The 20,549-nt window shown below is 38.2% G+C and overlaps 1 protein-coding gene across 4 annotated transcripts in view; it reads left to right on the top strand.

The window, feature by feature from the left end:
* The first annotated feature begins 3,015 nt into the window (after window positions 1-3,015).
* The window catches only part of dph6 (diphthamine biosynthesis 6), a 37,565-nt gene continuing 20,031 nt past the window's right edge, over window positions 3,016-20,549 (top strand). For 3 of the 4 annotated variants that reach the window (XM_072698923.1, XM_072698925.1, XM_023811263.2), the window contains exons 1-9: window positions 3,048-3,527; window positions 3,955-4,049; window positions 4,156-4,340; window positions 6,222-6,295; window positions 6,691-6,809; window positions 9,510-9,571; window positions 16,373-16,467; window positions 16,627-16,720; window positions 20,277-20,430. In XM_072698923.1, coding sequence (XP_072555024.1) covers window positions 3,505-3,527; window positions 3,955-4,049; window positions 4,156-4,340; window positions 6,222-6,295; window positions 6,691-6,809; window positions 9,510-9,571; window positions 16,373-16,467; window positions 16,627-16,720; window positions 20,277-20,430 — 901 coding nt within the window. In that variant the 5' untranslated portion in view covers window positions 3,048-3,504. The other variant, XM_072698926.1, reaches the window with a different exon arrangement.

The raw sequence follows: 20,549 nt of genomic DNA on the forward strand, positions 1-20,549 counted from the left end.
TCTTTTCGCTAACAGAGTGGTAGTTTCCGGTAGAGGTCACATGTTTCCTGTGGAGCTCCACTTTACGTCCATAAAGATGGAGATCCACTTTACGCCCCTTAAAATCACGTATTTCCTGAGGAGGTGACGTATTTCCGGTGGAGCTCCACTCTACAGGCGTCTGCAGCTGGACACTCTTGGGGCCCGATACTGCGCATGTATTCACATTTTGCGGCAGACCGTGATTGCGTGATTCAGGGCGTGGACGCCGTGTATCATCATTCATTAGTCACGTATTGTGAGATGGGTCATTGATGTTTATATTTGTAGTTCAGCCGTCACTTTAGTGTGGTATTTAAACCATATTGCTTTGCCGATTGTAATATTTGCATCTGTGTGCGCGTTGTTTGTAGTGCCTGACAGTAATCTTACATAAGGTTTTTCCCAAGGGTATTGCTGAATAGATGCCTTTTCTTTAGAAAACGTAATAAAACTGGGGTGTATATCAATCTTGTGTACCCATATTGCTTATCAAGGGGCTGTGATATATGTACAGCATTTTCTAAAAAAAAAAAAAATCACACCAAAATAATAATTAAGAACTTTTATTTGCACAACATAAACAATGTTTATGTTGTGCGGTTTGGTCGTCTGTCAGAAAGAAATATAATTTGCTTTATTTAGCACCACAAGACACAGCTGCCATAACTGACACGAGTGTGTGGTAATTACACTGATACAATTAAGAAATGAAATGACTAAGGAGAAAAAAAGCAGGCTTAGTTTAAGTAACTTCACAGCACATCGAACTGGGAGTAGTACATAATGGTAACATTAAAGTAATGTCACCTTTGACTGTAAAATTGATGGCCATTGGGCATTAAAGGCCTATGCGAAATAAAATCTTTTAAAGTCGAAGGACTCCATCATTATCCGGTTAAATCTTCTCTTTCTTCTCGCTGTCGACATTCTTATCTATTTTTTTTTTTTTTTTTTTGGAAAAAAATTTTTATTTGTACAAACCATTATAAACAACATTATACAACCAATTACATAACATATGCCAGAAAAAGAATTTCTTCTTAATCAAAAAATTGTGAATTTCTGAAAAAGTCCATAGGTCTTTATTGCTTTCTTGTTGATAATGTTTTCCAAACTGGTGCAGTAGTCCTTAATTTCTTGAAGGAAGTGACTAAAGTTAGGCTTGGATCCTGACCATTTCTTCGTATGAATGTGAAATTTTCCCAGAATAATAAGGAGTTGTACAAGTAAAATGAAGTTATTATCATTAATTTCATTAGAATAATACATGCATATATCAAAATTATTTAACATGAAAATAATATTTGTTTTCCTTCTAATAAAATTTTCCATATCCACCCAGAAAATCCTCGTGAATGCACAATTACAGAACAGATGGATAATAGATTCTTTTTCCCCCGAACAAAAATCACAAGAGTAATCAATTTCCAAATTAAATCTCTCTAATACACTTTTAGCTGGATATATACCATGTAAAATTTTAAATGTAACCTCTTTTACTTTATTGTTTAGCCAGAACATATCACAGACACGCCAGGCTTTATTCCAATCTATCTCTCCAAAGACACTGGTCCACTTTACACACTTATGAGTAATTGTATCTCCTGTTATAATATTTCTTAGAAATTTATTCGTATAACTTTGTTTAAGAATATCTATGCCTCCTAAAAAAAACTTTCTTTAACATACATTACCTCAAAATAATTACTTCCACAAGATCTTACAAACTGTATAACTGGGTGAGGTATGGCATCAAACACAATTGCATACTCTTTTGGAGTAACAGGAAAACCAAATTTTTCCAAAAATTCGTTATATGCTAATAAATTACCATTTGAATTTAAAAGTTGTTTAACAAACACAATATCATTTTCATACCAATTTTTATAGAAAAGAGATTTATTTTTATATTTAATACATCTATTATTCCAAATAATATATTTATTCGGGGAGAAATTGTGTTTATATACCAGCATCCAGGCCAATAAAGCCTGCTTGTGAAAGTTGGCTAACTTTACAGGTAGTTTATCAATTTTAAAATCACATCTCAATAATAGATCTATGCCACCCATCATGTCGAACACATGTTTTGGAATTGTATACCACATGCTATCCTTTTCTTTCATAAATTTAATTAACCAATTAACCTTGAATGTATTATTTAAAGTTTCAAATCTAAGCACAGATAATCCACCTTGGCTCTTTTGTTTACATATTATTTCTTTTCTCAAATAATGATGCTTATTCCTCCATAAAAAATTAAATAACAATTTGTCTAATTCTTTGTACACCTTAGATGGCATATCCAAAGCTAAAGACACATAGACAGATCTTGATATCCCTTCTGCTTTGGATAGTAAAACCCTCCCATTCAAAGATAAATCTCTTTGAAGCCAGATATTAAATCTTGTCTTAGTTTTGTTTATTATGGGCTGGAAATTGAGCACACTGCGTTCATTTTCATCTTTATTTATGATAACACCCAAGTATGTAACTATTTGTTTAACAGGAATACCATGTAATTCTGTTAAACTACATGTCTTAATTGGAAACAGCACCGATTTGTTTACATTCATTTTAAGCCCTGACACTGAGGAAAATTCTGTGATACAATTAATTGCTTTTGATATTTCTAAATCATTTTTCAGAAAAATAGTAGTGTCATCAGCTAATTGGGATAATTTGAATATTCTTCCAAATATGTTTATACCTTCAAATTCAGCTTTTTTTATATGTAGGGCCATAATTTGTGTAACTAATAAAAACAAAAATGGAGACAAAGGGCTACCCTTGCTGTATACCTCGATTGATCTCAAATCTACCACTAGTACCTACTGATAATTTGACTGAACTATTACATCCATTGTAAATAGTTCTAACAGCTTTCTGAAAATATTCCCCTCGACATTCTTATCAAAAATCAACAGACGATGAAATGTGACGCGATGCCGTAAAAATAGCACGCCTCCTTCCAGAAGTCGCAAACGTGCGCATGCGTAGTAGCGGAAGTTACATTTTCGGTAGGTGTAACATTTTCGGTAGTGACAGAGGGTAACAGATTGGGAAACATGGAAGGGCCTTTTTTAAAACTTAGTTTTTAAAAGCGTATGAAACATTTTCTGAGAGGATGGAATATATACGTATATTGTGAGACACCATAAAGCACCGTGTTGGTTCCTTCTTGAAAATAATTACAGAAGACCTCCTAAAATGTTTAGTTAAATAGAGGTCCATTCAATGTTTAAGACTAAATTACTTATTTATCAAAATGAGAATTTCAAACATCTACCGTTGAAAGCTTCCAATCAGGCACGCATTTAGTTACCCATGAATTGGGTCTTTTTGCTATTTGCTTGGGCGCATGAGCGGTTTTTTTGCGTTTGCTTGTTGGTGGTGTGTTGCTGTGGTGCGGGTGAAGAACTTCGTGGAACATTTCTGCTGCCTATATTCTGTAGCTAATAAAGATATTAAAGCAATAATAAAATGAAAGTAGTCGCGATGATAAGGTAATCCATGTTATTTTTATATTAGGTATCTACATGATGCGACGGACTGTAAGATTACTTAGGAAGCAGTTCTAAAAACGCTAGTTTGGCGTTGCAGTGCTGTTAATCAGTTGCATAAATGCTTTAATAATTACCTGTTAAAGCTCTTTTTTCCATCGAAAATGACACGGCTCACATATTTAAGCCAGTTTACTAGCGCTGCGTGTCCAGCACAATGCAATGAGAGCACTAGGGTTGCGTTATAGGAATTCTCCTACTCTTTCATTCCCACAATGGGAAAGTGTCCGATAAATCCCTTACAATCAGCTTAAACTATTAATTAATAGCTACTACTTATGCATTGATGTTGTGTTTGTGCAGTAGTCAACATTTATTGCTCCCTTGTTATATTTTTGTCTTAGTGTTTTTTTTTGTGCCATATTTTTAGTGGTGGCAAAGACAGCTGCTACAACATGATGCAGTGTGTAGCTGCAGGACATGAGATTGTTGCTCTTGCAAACCTGCAACCCTCTGAAAATAAAGGTGAGTACCATACTTACTGGTGACCTTAGAAAATATTTTTTTATTTTTTTTGTGTAGATTTGTTAGTATATTTGACTCTTGATTAACTGTTTATTTTTCCCTGTAGATGAATTAGATAGTTACATGTATCAGACAGTGGGACATCAGGCTATAAACTTGTATGCAGAGGCGTTGGACCTTCCATTGTACAGGCGTGTTATTGAGGGATCGAGTTTGAATATTGGAAGAGGATATAGACAGAGAGAAGGAGATGAAGTGGAGGACATGTATCATCTGTTGAAGCAGGTCAAGGTAAAGCTGGAAATGGATTCTTACGCATATGCTAAAGACAAATGAATGATTAATGTGTTAATTCAGTGTTTGGGAACATAAATAGGATTAAATAATTATAGTAGACAGCTGGATGTAAGCAGGGGCATATTATACACTGAGTGTACAGATTGAAATGCATGCAAGATAGAGAGGATGCAGTGTCACAGTGAACTCATTTTGATCTGTACAGTTTGTGTCAATATTCTTTCAGAATTTTCAGAGTCTGACAGTGAGCCTTTTTGGGCACTGCCATGGATTGGATGTTTATTACTTGGTGGGCTATTTCAGATAACCAAGACTGGGTGATATGACAGTATTATCAGTAATCGATGATGTATCCTGGATTCGATATCTGACAGTGAATAACCGACAATTAATGCCTTTGTTAGGGAAGTAGGCTTAGTCTACACACAAAGATAAAGATTTATAATTTGACTTTGAGCTTAGTGTTCTAGCCTACATTTCCACCACAGTATAAAAAACTTCTTCTGACAGTTTTACATAGTCTGCAGCATGATTTAAAACAATTATTAAATCTGGCTTGCCAGCTAATCATCTTCTTCAGAGACTAAACTAAAAAAACAAAATGATGATCAGCACCCCCCCCATCCCACAGTTGGTAAGTTTTAATGCAGACTGTTTAGCAGATTACACATATAAATTGTCCAGCTTTCACAGTTTCCTTTGGGCTAAGTAATTGAAGTTCCTCACTTGGTGCCAGGTGTGCGTGCTGGTGTGTCACGATTCAATATACATTTACTATCAGTGTAAAATAAAAACATTCACACACACAATATATATACTATATATATATTGTATATTGTACTGTATATAATATACTATAAATATTAAACTCTTCAGTATGCCCTCTCCAGTTCACTATGTATACTTAAACCACCCTATTGCGATATGCTCGTCATTTTCCTATACGTATTGGTGCGAAAATAACGTTTTTTTTTCCTGAAAACTTGGGTCGTCGTCTTTTCAAGGGCTAGAATTTAAATGTCGTTATAAAATAAAATATTTTTTTTCCTCAATTTTTTTCAGTCTCAATTTTCAGTTATTTTTCAAATAAAATTCTTTTTCTTTATGAAGAACCAATGGAATACCAAATCTTTTCTTCCAAAAATGTATTTGATCTTGCCTGTACAGGCACTATACATACTATGTATACTGTTAAAGAGAATACACAAACCACCTACTGGTTATCAGAGTTAAGAAACACTTTTAATGTTTTTCTTTCCTTGATTTTATGCAGTAGAAATAAAGTATGCCTAGTTAGTCATGCTGTGATTTTTATTATTCTTTTTTTGACTGGGAGTTATATGGAAAAAAAGAGTTAATTGTTTAAGTACATATGTTTTTATTTTCTTCTTAATACCGAAACCATACCATTACCATGGTTCAAAAACTGTGACACACAGAACCGTAGGACAACCGTTACACTCGTAATACATACATACACACGCACATATACAGAAGTATGTGTTTGGGGTGGGGGGTGCTAGATGAATAAGGATGATGTTATGGCTTATCCTGATATTTTTTAGATATCTCCCAGCTATAATACGCACAGGACAATGTTGCATTACAATATAGCAGCAGCATTATATTTTGGATCAGAGTCATTTTAAATCTATTCTCCCTCTTACAAAATTCATGTCTCAGTTGGCTGAAGATTTAAAAACCCTTCTTTAACCTGTCTTCTCTTATTTAAGCAGTTAATTGTTATGGATCCTAGCTTTCATTTGAATTCATCTGGTCAGTCTGTTTTGATAAAAAGACACGTGTCTCTTATGTTATGTATTCTCATAATATTTTGAGAGCTCCCCAGAAACAACCCTGGCCTTTTCCTAACAGGAGGACAAAGGAGTTGAAGCTGTTTCTGTGGGGGCCATTTTGTCAGACTACCAAAGAGTCAGAGTGGAAAATGTGTGAGCAGATTTTCCTCATTCCAGTAAACTAATCCTGGTCATAAATATGACAAACACACTTAGATTACATCTAACGCCAGTAAATCCTTAGTTGCTTCAAACATATATGTTCAGATATAAATTTCGAAAAAACAGCAAAATATATAAAGTGCACAGATGCTAAAATATATATAAACCTATAGACTGAATGAGATCTAAAGATTTGTGAAGGGAATCAGAAATTTTTCAGAACTTCTGAAATATTTTTACTTTTGTACATGAAACCATGATTTCTGGGAACAAAATCAAAGTGCCCTATAGTCATGTCAACAGCAAAAAGTTATGAAAGTTCTAATTGTCCTTGAACTTTTGTGAGCTTATATCCAGCTCTGCTTTCCCATATGTTTGTTCTGTAGGTGTGCACGTCTTCATCTGCAGCCTCTGGCTTACTTGTGGCGCAGAGACCAAGAAGATTTGCTTAGTGAAATGATATCAAGTGGACTAGATGCCATTATTATTAAAGTTGCAGCATTTGGTAGGTATAAGGTTTACAACTGAGAATTTTCTTATGGACAGTACTGTGCAAAAGTCTTAGGCAGCAAGTTTAAATGATCATGTTGGTGTAAAACTATGCTATTATGTCTATCAAAGTGTATTAGATTAGCCATCTCAAAAGTATTAAAATTACCCCAGTATTTGCAGCAACCATTCAATACACCCATGTATTTTTTACCACTAACACACCTTTATATCTAATCAACATCTCCTTGATTTTTTTTTAACTAACCAGATTAAGTGAGCTGGTATTGAAATGTAACTAATTCGTTAATTAGCTCAGGTGCCCCTGAAGAGAAGACTGGGAACTGAGGTGATGTTCATCTAGCTATCCAACTAGATATCAGTAACTTTTTGGAGAACTGAAGAAATTCGTACTTATTTTTACTGTTTTATTCTTAATTTTCTTATGTTTTAATGTTAAATTGTGTGTGTTTTTTGGAACAATTCAATACAAGGTGATCATGCAATATGCACTTGCTGCTCAGATAAATAGCTTTAACCATTTCTTTTGACTGCCTAAGACTTTTACACAGTATTGTAAATTTGATTGTTTGGGTATTTCAGTCAAGAAGCGTATGGCTCCATACGGTTGCTTTTCTCCTGACAATAACCAAGTGCCTGATTATATTTTGGACTAATTATAATTGGATGTGTATTGTGCAGTGTGATGGTATTCAGGTTAGACCAAAGGTTGCATGGACTTCATTTGGTTGGGATGCCAGTCTCAGGGCACACATTCCTACACTAGGGAAATTTATAGGCATTGGTTAATTAGGCCAGGTGTGGCCAATCTTATCTGCAAAGGGCCGGTGTGTATGCGGGTTTTCGCTGCAACTCCCTAATTAGATTACTAATTAGAGGACTGATTGGCCGAAGAGTCCTCACACCTGGGTTATCCCAAAAACCTGCATACACACGGGCCCTTTGTGGATAAGATTGGCCACCCCTGACTTAGGCAGAGTGGTTCAAGGAATATGTCAACTCCATGCAGAGAAAGGTTAGGAATCTGCAGCCCCAGAGGTGAGAGGTAGCCATCTTTGTTGTGAATAAATTAAGTCAAATTTGAATGTGGATCTTTCTTTAACCAGCAGCTTCTCTCTGATACATTTATATGTGATATGATAAATTGAGATTTGCCTTTACCAATATCAGCCTTCTAACTACACTTAACCATTGCTTATACTCTATATGATTGTCTAGGTTCTGATTTTTACTTGTTTGCTTTTTGTTGGGCTGTTCAGTCCCAGAGCTGGAGATCTATGGTACATTTCTCTGTGTAGTAATTAAGAATCTGAAAGGGAAGCTTCACAGTCCTCTAAGATTTTTTGGACCGCTCCATTTAATCTGTTTTCACTGTGATTGTCAGTCAGGTTGAAGAGACAGTCTCCCAAAGATAAGTAGAAGAGGCAATATCCTCTTCATAACTGCACCAAATATTTTTTGAAAGTGAATTTTGTTGAAAATATTTATTTGAACACCACCCTATTTGAAGAAAGCAAGTATTTTTCTACAGTGTAATCAAATGGGTATTATCAAGAGGAGTTGCAGCACACGTTTTGGTGGCAATTCCAGTCTGTACTGGGAACTGAGAAGAATGGCTCTGAGGGCAGATAAGGAGGCGTTTTTTAGACAAATCAATGAGCAGGTAACATCATCTGTGGTCTAGTGACCCACGTCCTACTTACAAAGGAATCAATGCATATTTGAATCTTTTTCTCTGAGACTTGCTTTCAGAGCGGATGATGGAATGGTCTTTATGGATGACACTGCAGCTGTGACCCACTGGGCAGGCTTCTTTGAGCAGTTGTTTAATGCTGATCCACCAGCTAGGATGTTGAACATCTCTGGTTCCACGGTTCTCAAAGTTGATCTTCCGATCAGCTGTGAACTACCCTATCTTACTGAGATTGCATGGGTGGTGAATCACCTGGGGGTAAGGAAGGCTGCAGGGATCTGTATTATCCAGGGTGAGGGAGCATCAGTTATGACACAACGACCACGTTGCGCCTTTTCCTGAGGGTGATCCGGCTCGCAGGATCCTCATTGCTGAGGTCCTGAGGGGCTGGACCAGGCCAAGGGGATGCCCACGTAACACCTGGCTGTGGCAGATGGATGGCCATTTCCGGAGGATGGGACTGGACTATGTGTCTGCCTGGGGCCTCGCTGGCGGGGATTCTGAGGAGTTTTGCCGTGTGGTGGGTGCAGCAACACGTTGCATCAGGGCATGCTCCCCAACCTGACCGGACCTGACCTGTAATCAAATGCCTGTGATCAGAAGGTTGTTGCTTCAAGCCCAGCCTCAGCACATCTGCAGGCCCTTTACCCCCAGCTCCCTAGGTGCTGCTGTGGATGGTTGCTCCTCACAACCAGCTTGCTCTCACTTACAGAGAGCAAATTGAGGGAAGCATAAAGAGAATTTCTCCATGGGATCAATAAAAATATCAATAATTATTAAATATGGGAGGCTAGGATAGTTTCTAGTACCTTAGCAGATGATAAATGTTTGTTTTTGCGTGTTTTTTTCCCCTACTTGGATGACCCTAATTCTCAAAAGAGGTGAAGTTTTCTTAAAAGTGTTAATAGTTCTGTGTCGTTTCTTTTCTTTGTACTGGAACTAACACATGTATTCTTTCTTATCTTTAATTTAGTGGCTTTTATGTGTTGTGTTGTTTTTCAGGATTGGATCCAGAAAAGCATTTAGGAAAATCTTTGGTTCAAATGAAGCCATATCTTAAACAGGTGGGAAGCACTGCTTCTGAGCATTTTTTCTTAATATAAACATATATATTAACTTTTAGTGGATATTTCATACAGAAGTGAAAGCTGGGAAGATCAAAATGAAAGGTATGACTTAACATGTCATGAAGACTTCAGCATGCAAAACATTAAATAGGGTCTAGTTTTGATTTTGAGGAAATTTGGAATGTGAATTTCACGTACCTTGTAGAGCTCATAAATTTTAGTTGATTTTATTTTTTATTTTTTTAAAAAGTGCCTTTTCTACAGCTCGGGTAGCAAAAAACAGTTCAGTGTTTTCTAATTATCTAACTTTTTATAATTACCTAACTTCAGCTATATCTCATTGGAAAGCTCAGAAAGAGTACTTTTCAAATCATGTCAAGGTCAAGGTTCATCTTGTAGTCTTTTGGTTATAAAAACAGTTAAGAGCTTGGAGTAAAAAAGTCAGTTTTTTTTATAGTGAACTGCATATACTCACCTAAAGGATTATTAGGAACACCATACTAATACGGTGTTTGACCCCCTTTCGCCTTCAGAACTGCCTTAATTCTATGTGGCATTGATTCAACAAGGTGCTGAAAGCATTCTTTAGAAATGTTGGCCCATATTGATAGGATAGCATCTTAACAACATAAGAACATAAGAACTATACAAACGAGAGGAGGCCATTCGGCCCATCGAGCTCGCTTGGGGAGAACTTAACTAATAGCTCAGAGTTGTTAAAATCTTATCTAGCTCTGATTTAAAGGAACCCAAGGATTCAGCTTGCACTACGTTATCAGGAAGACTATTCCATACTCTGATTACACGCTGTGTAAAGAAGTGCTTCCTTAAATCCAGTTTGAAATGTTCTCCCGCTAATTTCCACCTATGGCCACGAGTTCTTGTATTTGAACTAATGCTGAAGTAACTATTCGGTTGAACAGCATCCAAACCTGTTAGAATCTTATAGACCTGGATCATGTCCCCCCTTAGTCTCCTTTGCTTGAGGCCGAACAGATTTAGCTCAACTAACCTTTCCTCGTATGACATTCCTCTAAGACCAGGAATCATTCTTGTGGCCCTACGCTGCACCTTTTCTAAGGCCGCTATGTCCTTTTTAAGATATGGTGACCAAACCTGTACACAATATTCTAGGTGAGGTCTCACCAAGGAATTGTATAATCTTAGCATTACCTCCCTTGACTTAAACTCCACACACCTGGAGATATACCCCAACATCCTATTGGCCTTTTTTATTGCTTCCCCGCACTGGCGAGAATGAGACATGGAAGCATCAACATACACACCAAGGTTCTCCCCAAACGAGCTTGATGGGCCGAATGGCCTCCTCTCGTTTGTAAATTTCTTATGTTCTTATGTTCTTAAGGTCTTTCTCATAATCAGCTACCTTTATTTCAGTAGGTCCCATAAAATACCTGTACTTTATATTTCTGCTCCCTACATGGAGTACCTTACATTTGTCTATGTTAAATTTCATCTGCCAGGTGTCAGCCCAGTCACTAATTAAATTAAGATCCCGCTGTAGCTGCTGAGCCGCTAGTTCAGTATCTGCTACACCACCCACCTTGGTGTCATCTGCAAATTTCACCAGTTTACTGTATATATTGGTGTCTATATCATTTATGTAAATTAGGAACAAAAGTGGTCCTAAAATTGAACCCTGCAATACCCCACTATGAACGCAGGCCCACTGTGACATTGAGCCATCTTGCAGTTGATGGAGATTTGTGGGATGCACATCCAGGGCACGAAGCTCCCGTTCCACCACATCCCAAAGATGCTCTATTGGGTTGAGATCTGGTGACTGTATTTTAGTACAGTGAACTCATTGTCATGTTCACGAAACCAATTTGAAATGATTCGAGCTTTGTGACATGGTGCATTATTCTGCTGGAAGTAGCCATCAGAGGATGGGTACATGGTGGTCATTTATAAGTATATGTATATATATATATGTATATGTATATACACTCACCTAAAGGATTATTAGGAACCCCTGTTCAATTTCTCATTGATGCAATTATCTAATCAACAAATCACATGGCAGTTGCTTCAATGCATTTAGGGGTGTGGTCCTGGTCAAGACAGTCTCCTGAACTCCAAACTGAATGTCAGAATGGGAAAGAAAGGTGATTTAAGCAATTTTGAGCGTGGCATGGTTGTTGGTGCCAGACGGGCCGGTCTGAGTATTTCACAATCTGCTCAATTACTGTGATTTTCACGCACAACCATTTCTAGGGTTTACAAAGAATTGTGTGCAAAGGGAAAAACATCCAGTATGCGGCAGTCCTGTGGGCGAAAATGCCTTGTTGATGCTAGAGGTCAGAGGAGAATGGGCCGACTGATTCAAGCTGATAGAAGAGCAACTTTGACTGAAATAACCACTCGTTACAACCGAGGTATGCAGCAAAGCATTTGTGAAGCCACAACACGCACAACCTTGAGGCGGATGGGCTACAACAGCAGAAGACCCCACCGGGTACCACTCATCTCCACTACAAATAGGAAAAAGAGGCTACAATTTGCACGAGCTCACCAAAATTGGACAGTTGAAGACTGGAACAATGTTGCCTGGTCTGATGAGTCTCGATTTTTGTTGAGACATTCAAATGGTAGAGAGAGAATTTGGCGTAAACAGAATGAGAACATGGATCCATCATGCCTTGTTACCACTGTGCAGGCTGGTGGTGGTGTAATGGTGTGGGGGATGTTTTCTTGGCACACTTTAGGCCCCTTAGTGCCAATTGGGCATCGTTTAAATGCCACGGCCTACCTGAGCATTGTTTCTGACCATGTCCATCCCTTTATGACCACCATGTACCCATCCTCTGATGGCTACTTCCAGCAGGATAATGCACCATGTCACAAAGCTTGAATCATTTCAAATTGGTTTCTTGAACATGACAATGAGTTCACTGTACTAAAATGGCCCCCACAGTCACCTGATCTCAACCCAATAGAGCATCTTTGGGATGTTTTGGAACAGGAGCTTCGTGCCCTGGATGTGCATCCCACAAATCTCCATCAACTGCAAGACGCTATCCTATCAATATGGGCCAGCATTTCTAAAGAATGCTTTCAGCACCTTGTTGAATCAATGGCACGTGGAATTAAGGCAGTTCTGAAGGCGAAAGGGGGTCAAACACCGTATTAGTATGGTGTTCCTAATAATCCTTTAGGTGAGTGTATATGTATGCATATATATGTGTGTATATATATATATATATATATATATTTGTATGCAAGACATAATTTCTGCATTTGTTTGAGTAACAGTACTTTTTTCTTTGAAAACAGAGTACATTCCTCCTTATAAAGTAAAAAAATATCCCTCCTCCAACATGTCGTTTTTTGAGGTTCAAAAATAGCTCTTCATTGTTTTTTTAATAACCAAAAAGTACCTTGAAAACATGCAGTTTGCAAGATGAACTTTTGCTTGAAAAAAAACTTACTTATACAGGTCCACTAGAAAGTATTCACACCCCTTCACTCTTTCCACATTTTATTACGTTACAGACTTATTCTGAAATAGATTTGAGTGTGGTTTTCTTTTACAAAATCTACACACCATGGTCCATAATGGCAAAGTGAAAATATGTTTTCAGACATTTTATGAAATTTATAAAAAAAAAAAAAAAATGTGAACATTTAAACGTAATAGGTACAGAAGTATTCACATCCTTGGCTATGACACTCAAAATTTAGCTCAGGTGCATATGATTTCCACTGATCATCCTTGAGATGCTTCTACAACTTAGAGTCCACCTGTGGTAAATTCAGTTAATGAAACATAAGAACATAAGAAATTTACAAACGAGAGGAGGCCATTCGGCCCATCAAGCTCGTTTGGGGAGAACTTAGCTAATATCTCAGAGTTGTTAAAATCTTATCTAGCTCTGATTTAAAGGAACCCATGGTTTTAGCTTCCACTACAATAGCAGGAAGACTATTCCATACTCTGACTACACGCTGTGTAAAGAAGTGCTTCCTCAAATTTGTTTTAAAATGTTCTCCCGCTAATTTCCACTTATGGCCACGAGTTCTAGTATTTAGACTAATATTGAAATAGTCATTTGGCTGAACAGCATCCAGACCCGTTAGAATCTTATAGACCTGAATCATATCCCCCCTTAGTCTCCTTTGCTCAAGGCTGAACAGATTCAGTTCCGCTAACCTCTCCTCGTAAGACATTCCTCTAAGACCAGGAATCATTCTCGTAGCTCTTCGTTGCACCTTTTCTAAGGCAGCAATGTCCTTCTTGAGGTATGGTGACCAAACCTGCACACAGTATTCTAGGTGGGGTCTTACCAAGGAATTATATAAGTGTAACATCACCTCCCTTGACTTAAACTCCACACATCTAGAGATATAACCCAACATTCTGTTCGCCTTTTTTATTGCTTCCCCACATTGGCGAGAGTGGGACATGGAAGCATCAACATACATACCGAGATCTTTCTCGTAATCAGCTACCTTTATTTCAGTGGAACCCATAAAATATCTGTACTGTATATTTCTGCTCCCTGCATGGATTACCTTACATTTATCTGTGTTAAATTTCATCTGCCAAGTATCAGCCCATTCGCTAATTAAATCCAGATCCCGTTGAAGCCTCTCTGCTGCTAGATTAGTATCTGCTACCCCGCCCACCTTAGTGTCGTCTGCAAATTTAACCAGTTTACTGTATGTATTCGTGTCAATATCATTAATGTAAATTAGGAACAATAGTGGTCCTAAAATTGAACCCTGCGGTACCCCACTATAAACGGAGGCCCACTGTGACATAGTGCCTCTAATAACTACTCGCTGCTTCCTATCAGTTAGCCAGTTTTTGATCCAAGCTGCCACAGTTCCTAAAATTCCTGCAGCTTTAAGCTTTAACAAGAGCCGTTTGTGGGGGACAACATCAAAGGCTTTCTGGAAATCTAAGTAAATCACATCATAGGCCTTTTTGTGATCAATTTCACTTGTAGCTTCCTCAAAGAACTCAAGCAGATTCGTTAAGCAGGATCTACCTCTCCTAAATCCATGTTGGCTATCCTTTATAATGTTATTTGCATCTAGGTAATCTACCATTTTCACTTGAATTATTGCTTCCATTATTTTTCCAGTAATGCTAGTTAAACTGATTGGCCTATAGTTTGCTGGATTACTTCTATCCCCTTTTTTGAATATGGGTGTTATATTAGCATGCTTCCAATCTGATGGTACCACACCCGCAGATAACGATTTCTGGAATATTAACATGATTTGGAATGGCACACACTTGTCTATATAAGGTCTCAAATTTGATAGTGCATATCAGAGCAGAAACCAAGCAATGAAGTCCAAGGAATTGCCTGTAGACCTCTGAGACCGGATTGTGGCAAGGCACAAATCTGGGGAAGGATACAAAAGATGTAGGCAGCAATGAAGGTTCCCGAAAAGCACTGTGGTCTCCATTATTCGGAAATGGAAGAAGGTTGGAACCACCAGGACCCTCCCTAGATCTGGCCGCTTGACCAGACTGAGTAATTGGGGAAGAAGAGCCTTGGTCAGAGAGGTGACCAAGAACCCAATGGTCACTAAGGCGGAGCTCCAGTGTTCCCTTCTGGAGATAGCTATGGTTGGCCGCCTGGATGGTTCTAACGCACTCCACCAATCAGGCCTTCATGGTAGAGTGGCCAGACTGAAGCCACTCCTCACTAAAAGGCACATGGCAGCCAGCTTGGAGTTTGCCAAAAAAAACACAGGGATTCTCAGACTGTAAGAAGCATAATCCTCTGGTCTGATGAAACCAAAATTGATTTTTTTGCCTGAACTGAAAGTGTCATGTCTGGAGAAAAACAGGCACAGCTCATCACCTGGCTAACAACATCCCTACTGTGAAGCATGGTGGTGGCAGCATCATGCTGTGGGGATGTTTTTCTGCGGCAGGAACTGGGCGACTAGTCCGCATAGAGGGTAAGATGACAGCAGCCAAATATAGAGAGATTCTTCAAAATAACCTGCTCCAGAGTGCTCTGGAGCTCAGATTAGGGCGACGATTCATCTTCCAACATGACAATGACCCAAAGCACACAGCCAAGATAACACAGGAGTGGCTTCAGGAGCAGTCTGTGAATGTCTTTGAGTGACCCAGCCAGAGCCTGGACTTGAATCCAATCAAACATCTCTGGAAAGACCTAAAAAATGGCTGTCTACTGGCACTGCCCATCCAACCTGACTGGGCTTACATGCAAGAATGGGAGAAAATCCCCAAAAGCAGGTGTGTCAAACTTGTAGAGGCATACCCAAGAAGACTTGAGGCTGTGATTGCATTTACAAAGGTAAATATTAAGCCATGGGTGTGAATAATTATGAAGCACTGCATTAACAAGCTTTTTGCAATAAAAAAAAAAATTGCACATCTTTGTAAAAAGTTGTTTTTGCCTTGTCATTATGGGGTGCTGTGTGTAGATCTTTGAGGAACAACTATACTCAAATCTGTTTCAGAATAAGTCTAACGTAACAAAATGTGGAAAAAGTGAAGGGGTGTGAATACTTTCTGGTGGCACTGTACTGTAGAATCTAGAAGGTATGTGTAATACACATGCCAAATTTAATCAAAAATGGTGATGCAATGGCCATTTGTTGAATTAAAATGGAATGACCCAGCCAAATTGTAATGGCCATTTGTTGAATTAAAATGGAATGACCCAGCTAAATTGCAACATGTTTAAAATCTTTAAAAAATAGAAATAATGAAATGATTGGAAGTCAACCTAAAGGATGTCTAAAAACATTTAATGTCATTTAACATGCTTTGTGCTCTCGCAGCTTTCTGAAAAATATGGAGTACATGTTTGTGGTGAAGGAGGAGAGTATGAGACCTTTACTCTGGACTGTCCACTCTTCAAAAAAAAAATTCTCATGTATGTATTGCCTGTACTTATGGCTTGGTTTATATTTACCCTTCTTATAATGAAAGCTAAAGGTACATCTAACTATTCTTGCAGTGGTGTCATGGATTTGAATACATAAGCAGGAACATTCTCAGCTTTTATAAACTGACTGTTGTGGTTTTTCTGCAGAGATTCCATGGAAACAGTGATACATTCAGCAGATGCTTTTGCTCCAGTTGGCTTTCTGCGCTTTTTAAAAATGCATACAGAACAGAAAGTTAATGTGAGTTTTGCTTTCACTAAAAATTTTAATCTTCGGTGGAAAAATTTTGCATGTAGTGGAATATATATAGTTTTTGCACCAGTCCACTGCTGCAGACACTTTAGTATGTGAGTCAATAACTCAAAAACCATTTGATAGATTTTTTCAAATTTTGCACAAGGTGAGGAACTAAAGGTGATTACATTTTGGGACAGATCAACCCAAAATTGAAGTAGTGCTGCATAATGATAGCAGAAAAACCTAAGAACATAAGAACTATACAAACAAGAACATAAGAACTATACAAACGAGAGGAGGCCATTCGGCCCATCGAGCTCGCTTGGGGAGAACTTAACTAATAGCTCAGAGTTGTTAAAATCTTATCTAGCTCTGATTTAAAGGAACCCAAGGATTCAGCTTGCACTACGTTATCAGGAAGACTATTCCATACTCTGACTACACGCTGTGTAAAGAAGTGCTTCCTTAAATCCAGTTTGAAATGTTCTCCCGCTAATTTCCACCTATGGCCACGAGTTCTTGTATTTGAACTAATGCTGAAGTAACTATTCGGTTGAACAGCATCCAAACCTGTTAGAATCTTATAGACCTGGATCATGTCCCCCCTCAGTCTCCTTTGCTTGAGGCTGAACAGATTTAGCTCAACTAACCTTTCCTCGTATGACATTCCTCTAAGACCAGGAATCATTCTTGTGGCCCTACGCTGCACCTTTTCTAAGGCCGCAATGTCCTTTATAAGATATGGTGACCAAACCTGCACACAATATTCTAGGTGAGGTCTCACCAAGGAATTGTATAATCTTAGCATTACCTCCCTTGACTTAAACTCCACACACCTGGAGATATACCCCAACATCCTATTGGCCTTTTTTATTGCTTCCCCGCACTGGCGAGAATGAGACATGGAAGCATCAACATACACACCAAGGTCTTTCTCATAGTCAGCTACCTTTATTTCAGTAGGTCCCATAAAATACCTGTACTTTATATTTCTGCTCCGTACATGGAGTACCTTACATTTGTCTATGTTAAATTTCATCTGCCAGGTATCGGCCCAGTCACTAATTAAATCAAGATCCCGCTGTAGCTGCTGAGCCGCTAGTTCAGTATATGCTACACCACCCACCTTGGTGTCATCTGCCAATTTCACCAGTTTACTGTATATATTGGTGTCTATATCATTTATGTAAATTAGGAACAATAGTGGTCCTAAAATTGAACGCTGCGGTACCCCACTATGAATGCAGGCCCACTGTGACATTGTGCCTCTTATCACTACTCGCTGCTTCCTATCTGTTAACCAGTTATCAATCCAGGTTGCTACAGTTCCTAAAATACCTGTCGCTTTGAGTTTAAGTGAGAGCCTCTTGTGGGGGACAACATCAAAAGCCTTTTGGAAATCTAAGTAGATGACATCATAGGCCTTCTTATCAACTTGATCCCATTAAGATCATAACTCAAAAACTGTATGATGGATGCGTGTTCAAACTTTCCAGAGGTATGGGTGCCAAACTGGAACGGATTCAATTTTGAGCCAGATCTCCCCAAAATTGAAGCAATGCCACTTAGGCCTGTCGCGATAAACGATAAATCAATTAATTGCATGATAATTAAAATGAGGTTGATCATTTCTCCGGCCGCAATAATTTTCATTTGCATGCTTGCTTGTTGTCCTTGTGTCTCTCTCTACCAAATGGGAATATCGTCTCTTTTTAGCAAACCGGCTCACCTCACGAAGAAGAGCCGGCTCTTTCAGCTCCTAAACGGCTCTGTTTAAAAAACCCGCCCCTCTCTTTGTTTAACCTGATGCTGATTAGCGTGACCTGATTTGAGCTTGTTAAAAATAAGACGCCATCTCGTGGGCGGGCTTTTTCGGTTGACAACGTGTTCCAGCCACTGTCGTCCTTAATGTTTAGGCAGCTCAAAAACCCTGACAATTCTATTAACATTAATAAAATGGCTTCCGCGTTCATGGAAATGCGGCTCGCTCATTTCCGGTCTGTGAAAAATGGCATTGGTTTATACATGCCGTTTACAGGACCTGCCCAAACTTATGATCAACGACGTACATCGCTTTTGTAAATCCTTCTCCAAAGTACCAACGAGTAAATTAGAGAAGGGCTTTAAGATGTTTGCCTTGTCTTACATCCACGGATACGAAAGGGAGTCTTATTCATTCAACTTTGTGGCTGGCGTTAGCTATAGCTCACGCGAATAGATGTTACTCCCGGACAGTGATATTAGTGTATGCGTGTAGCAATGAAGTAACTATGAACATCCCCAGTCATTCTAGCGGAGAATGTTTAACTTAGTATGTTCTATATGTGCTTAAGTACACATTGCGTTAATCTGTGTTTGCTATTCTTAGTGTCAAACAGAAACACGGGAACAGGAGAGGTTGCTGCTTCAGATCCATGAAAGCACGACAAACATCATATTGTAAAAGTATGGCAGCCCTGGTAATTTGTCAGAGTTCTAATTAAAGCTGTTCAATATTCAGATTTGTGTTGTATAGACTCATCAAAGCTTATGATAAACCGCCATAAACGAGCCACGGAGATGCTGCAGCTAACGCTTTCAGACAATGTTGTGAAAATACGCTGTATAAATAAAATTGAATATTTGGGTACAATATTACACTATTATATAGCATATTTTAATTATACACAGTTCAGTAGTTTAATTTGTACAGTACTGTAATTTGAAAAGCGTTTGAAATGGTTGCACTATATTTTGCAATCAAAATTAGAGACGCTGTTCGTTTTATTACCTATTATTCATGTAAGAAATATACACGTGTCAGTTAGACTGAGACATGAAGAAGAAAAAATCGGTTATGATGATATGGGCGGAGCAAGTGGTGGGGTTGTCCAGGGAATATGATGCTGTCATTTTGACAGCTTCCCTTTCCAGTTTAAAATTTTTTTCACCATTGCGTGAGTATTCACTCTGTTTGCAGTGACCTTCCAATACAAGTTGTTTTACTTTAGCTAAAACTTCAACTTGTAACCGTGTATTTTTTGTTGATAAACCTATTTTTTAAATCTGAGAAAAATTGTCACCTGTAAAACCAAAACTTAAATGCAGATTGCAATGACAAAACAGTTGAAAGTAACCCAGATCTCCAAACAGACTTCTGAGAAATCATGCAAGAAGAGATCAGGTTCAACAATTGGTCCTTTATTGAGGCAGTGTAAATACATACCGGTGCGATGATGGAATAAAGGAATTGCTGCAAGAGTCCAGAGGAACCTGATGATATGGCAGTGAGAGTCCCAGGCCAGAGAAGGATCTGCTGAGGAAACTTCTAAGGATCAAATGATGGCTCATACTGTATAAAGGATTAGCACTTCATCCGGGCTCAGCTCTGTAATGCGTAATCTATATAGGTTTCAAATCTGCTGTAACTCTCCATTGGATAAACATTTATGGAAAATAGGTGGAAGTTAATAAATCTTGTTACTAACCTTCCTTACATATTTTTTTGATTCATATGTGGAAATTATTTGTCAATTTTGTTCTGTGTGAGCTTTTTCCGTACCACTGTGCAATGCTACAGGACTCCTCTAGTTGGTGTTGCCATCTCCAGCGTTGTCCTTGCCAGAATTTCATTGAAGAAATGGAGCATGCTGCTAAGTCTGAAGATACCCAAGATACATTCACATCAAAATCTTACAGCAGCGATGTGGTGAATTATTCTCAAGAGGAATGTGGTGAGATTGTAATATATTACTGTCATTTATTATGTAGTTAGGCTTGTCATTTATCTTGGGCATTTTTATTTTTCTATTGTTATATTCTTAAATCATTAATAATTAGATTCTAGGATTTT

Source organism: Paramormyrops kingsleyae, chromosome 14, assembly GCF_048594095.1.
Source record: "Paramormyrops kingsleyae isolate MSU_618 chromosome 14, PKINGS_0.4, whole genome shotgun sequence".
NCBI lineage: Eukaryota > Metazoa > Chordata > Actinopteri > Osteoglossiformes > Mormyridae > Paramormyrops > Paramormyrops kingsleyae.